The 2,933-nt window shown below is 42.7% G+C and overlaps 1 protein-coding gene across 1 annotated transcript; it reads right to left on the reverse strand.

Annotated features, from left to right (window-relative positions):
• Nucleotides 1–238: 238 nt before the first annotated feature.
• LOC114567975 (major histocompatibility complex class I-related gene protein) lies at nucleotides 239–2,933 on the reverse strand. The gene is made up of 4 exons (XM_028597291.1): nucleotides 2,825–2,933; nucleotides 2,428–2,697; nucleotides 878–1,156; nucleotides 239–567 (listed from the first exon to the last, which is right to left on the reverse strand). The coding sequence occupies exons 1-4, from the start codon at nucleotides 2,871–2,873 to the stop codon at nucleotides 239–241; spliced, it is 927 nt and encodes a 308-aa protein (XP_028453092.1). The 5' UTR covers nucleotides 2,874–2,933.

Here is a 2,933-nt window from a genome sequence, read left to right on the forward strand (position 1 = left end):
GAACAGCCACTCCAGCAGCGATGAGAATGGTCCTGTCTGAAGGATTCTCTGTTGAACAAAAAACAACAATGTTTACAACCATATAGACAAAGAAGTATTGAACAGATCTATCTATTTATTAACACATATACACACGTTACTGATGAACCAATTACATGTTGGTTTGTCCTGCATCAGAAAGGTGACAAATCAATAAATCATGAATTTCAGGACAACTCAAGTAAACTAAACACATCTTTCAGTCACTTCCTATTCCAGTCTTACCTCTGTTGGTCCTGATCTCTGCTTTGTCCAGTTTGGTGACGATGTCGTCCTCCACACCAGAGAGATGAAACACACAGTCGTACCTCCTCCAGTCTTCAGCTGGGACTGATGAAAGGTCCAGGTCAACACTCATCTGGAAGGATCCATCGTGGTTGGGGAGGATCTCTCCGTGGTCCACGTCCTCATGAAGCTCCTCTCCATCTTTCCTCCAGAACATCATGGCTCTGTCAGGGTAGAAACCTGTAGCGTGGCAGCTGACTGGAGAGGAGGGAGACTTCTGGAGGAGAGACAGTGAGGGAAGACCTGCAGAGAGAGAAAGAGAGAGAGAGAGAGAGAGAGAGAGAGAGAGAGAGAGATGAGAAAGGTCAAACGTGAATGGAAAGAAAACAACAGAAAAAGAAAAATGAAGAAAAATACAATAGGAAATTGTTAACAGAAGGTGTGAAAATTCTTCAAGGTAAAATAAAGAAGTAAATAAACATCAAACAACAAGACTAAGAGTTTAAAGCCATGCTAGCAGCTCTGAGGTTGTTCTGATGTACAGCAACGCTTTGAGCTAATTTTACCAGCATGTTGATGTTTGGCAGGTTATCTCTCTCAAATGTGATTCTACCTTTTCTCAGCAGAAAGCTCTTGCCGTAGTCCACATACATCTTCAGCCATTCAGGACAAATCTCAGTGAAGAAATTCTGATTGAATTTTATTCTAGATATCTCAGCATCCCATCTTTGTTTGATGATGACAGCCTGTGGTTTTGCAGCGATCCATGTCGATGTCTTCAGGTCGAATGCTAGGAAGTCTTCTCCATCATAACCAAACTGCATAAAACCATTGACCTCTCCAGTCTCATCTTCCCACTCACAGCCAACCATCCTCTGGAGAATGTGGACACCTGAGAGACAGACTGTAATTATTAATTATGCACATCCAACTGTTATATATAGCCTATATACAAAGTTACAGCGTCAGTTGGTGCAAGACGAGGTGCGGGACCATCACCATACCGCAGGCGCCTGGACTAGGTGGGAGAAGTCAGAGAAGCGCAAGATCACCTGGGCAGAGCTGTAGAGCTCTGAAACAATGTGCATCAAGTTCCTCATCAGTTCGGTGTACGACCTCCTAACTAGCCCATCCAACCTACACCACTGGGGCTTAACAGACTCTCCAGCATGCCAACTGTGCCAAAGGAGTGGCACACTGGAGCATATCCTCAGCTGCTGTCCAAAGGCTTTGGGGGATGGGCGGTATCGCTGGTGCCATGATCAGGTCCTCAGGGCTCTGGCAGATACAATCAATACAGCGATTCAGAGCAGTAAGAATCAGCATCCCTCCAAGCATACCATCTCCTTTGTCAGAGCTGGGGCAAAGGCACAACAGCAGCCACGGTCCCCAGGTGGGCTCCTAGCCAATGCAAGAGACTGGCACCTTCAAGTGGACCTGGGAAGACAGCACAAGGCCTCGGGTTCATCACTGATGTTATGTCCAAGTAGCACCAGGCGGTGTGTGTTAGAACACCAGTGTGGGTCACTCCATAGTTTAGGGTTTCAGATGTGGAACATGAAATGAACCATCCCTGCTTGGTGTCCAGCTGAGGACCTGATCTCTTTCCTCCTTGTGTTCTGTTATCATACAACTGGTGCTAGCTAACATCTGCAGCCTTGGATGCAGTCCCAGGTTTCAGTGAACAACACACCTTAGTTACAGTTATTGCCTAATGTTCTACTTCTTGGATTACCATCTCAGAAAGGCAGCTGCATTTCATTAGTCTTATTTTGTGCAATGAAAGCTTTACTTTGTTAACAAAATATTTATTCTGTACATGATGAAAAAAAGCCTAGACAGACTTCCAATTTCCAACATGCAATATCAAAATCTTAGTTATTTCACTTTTTAAGCGTTATGCAGCGACACAAAATGTACATGATAAACGAAACATTTGGATTCCTGAAATCAAACCTGTCCAGACAGATGATAAGGCCCTCAATCACATTATCTGACAGGTCAATGAGGGACATGTCTTGTATTACCTCTTCCTGTGTATGTTATTGTGAAGATATTTTGACTACTGATGTTTAAAATGTCATTATCTCAGGGTGGGAATGAGTTTAGGTCACTTTACAGTTTAGCAGTAAAAGTTAAATGTAACATGTATAAATACTGTACCTCCACTTTGGTTGAAGCGCTGCTTGAAGTTATCTATTGTGGCTTTGAAGAAGATTGACTCAACCTCAAAACATCTTTGAGTGTAAAACTCCAACTGCTGAGGATTGTTTTCTAAAATTGTTTTCATCCAGTCCTGTTTTGGTTCTACTATGTTTTTGTTGGTGTCGCAGTCACCCGTCAGAAGTTCATCCACCACTGCAGCACCAACATACTCTGGGAAGTTTGAGACTCCAGAAGATACAGTGATGAAAAACTTGAGTGAGTGTTTCACTGCAGGACAAACAAGGTTTATAGATTCAGTATAAATAGACACATATCATTATTTTATCATAAATATGATGGCAGCATGATTCAGTTAATCTAAAACATGATAGATAGATTTAAAATGTGATCTTACCTGGAGATGAGACGTGACAGAAGAGAAGCAACAACAGGAACTTTTTCATCTTGTTTTGATAAAGACGTAAAGGACCGAGCTGGTTTGGCTGTTTTGTCTTCTGTGATTT

This window comes from Perca flavescens, chromosome 14 (assembly GCF_004354835.1).
Source record: "Perca flavescens isolate YP-PL-M2 chromosome 14, PFLA_1.0, whole genome shotgun sequence".
In the NCBI taxonomy this organism is placed as follows: Eukaryota; Metazoa; Chordata; class Actinopteri; order Perciformes; family Percidae; genus Perca; species Perca flavescens.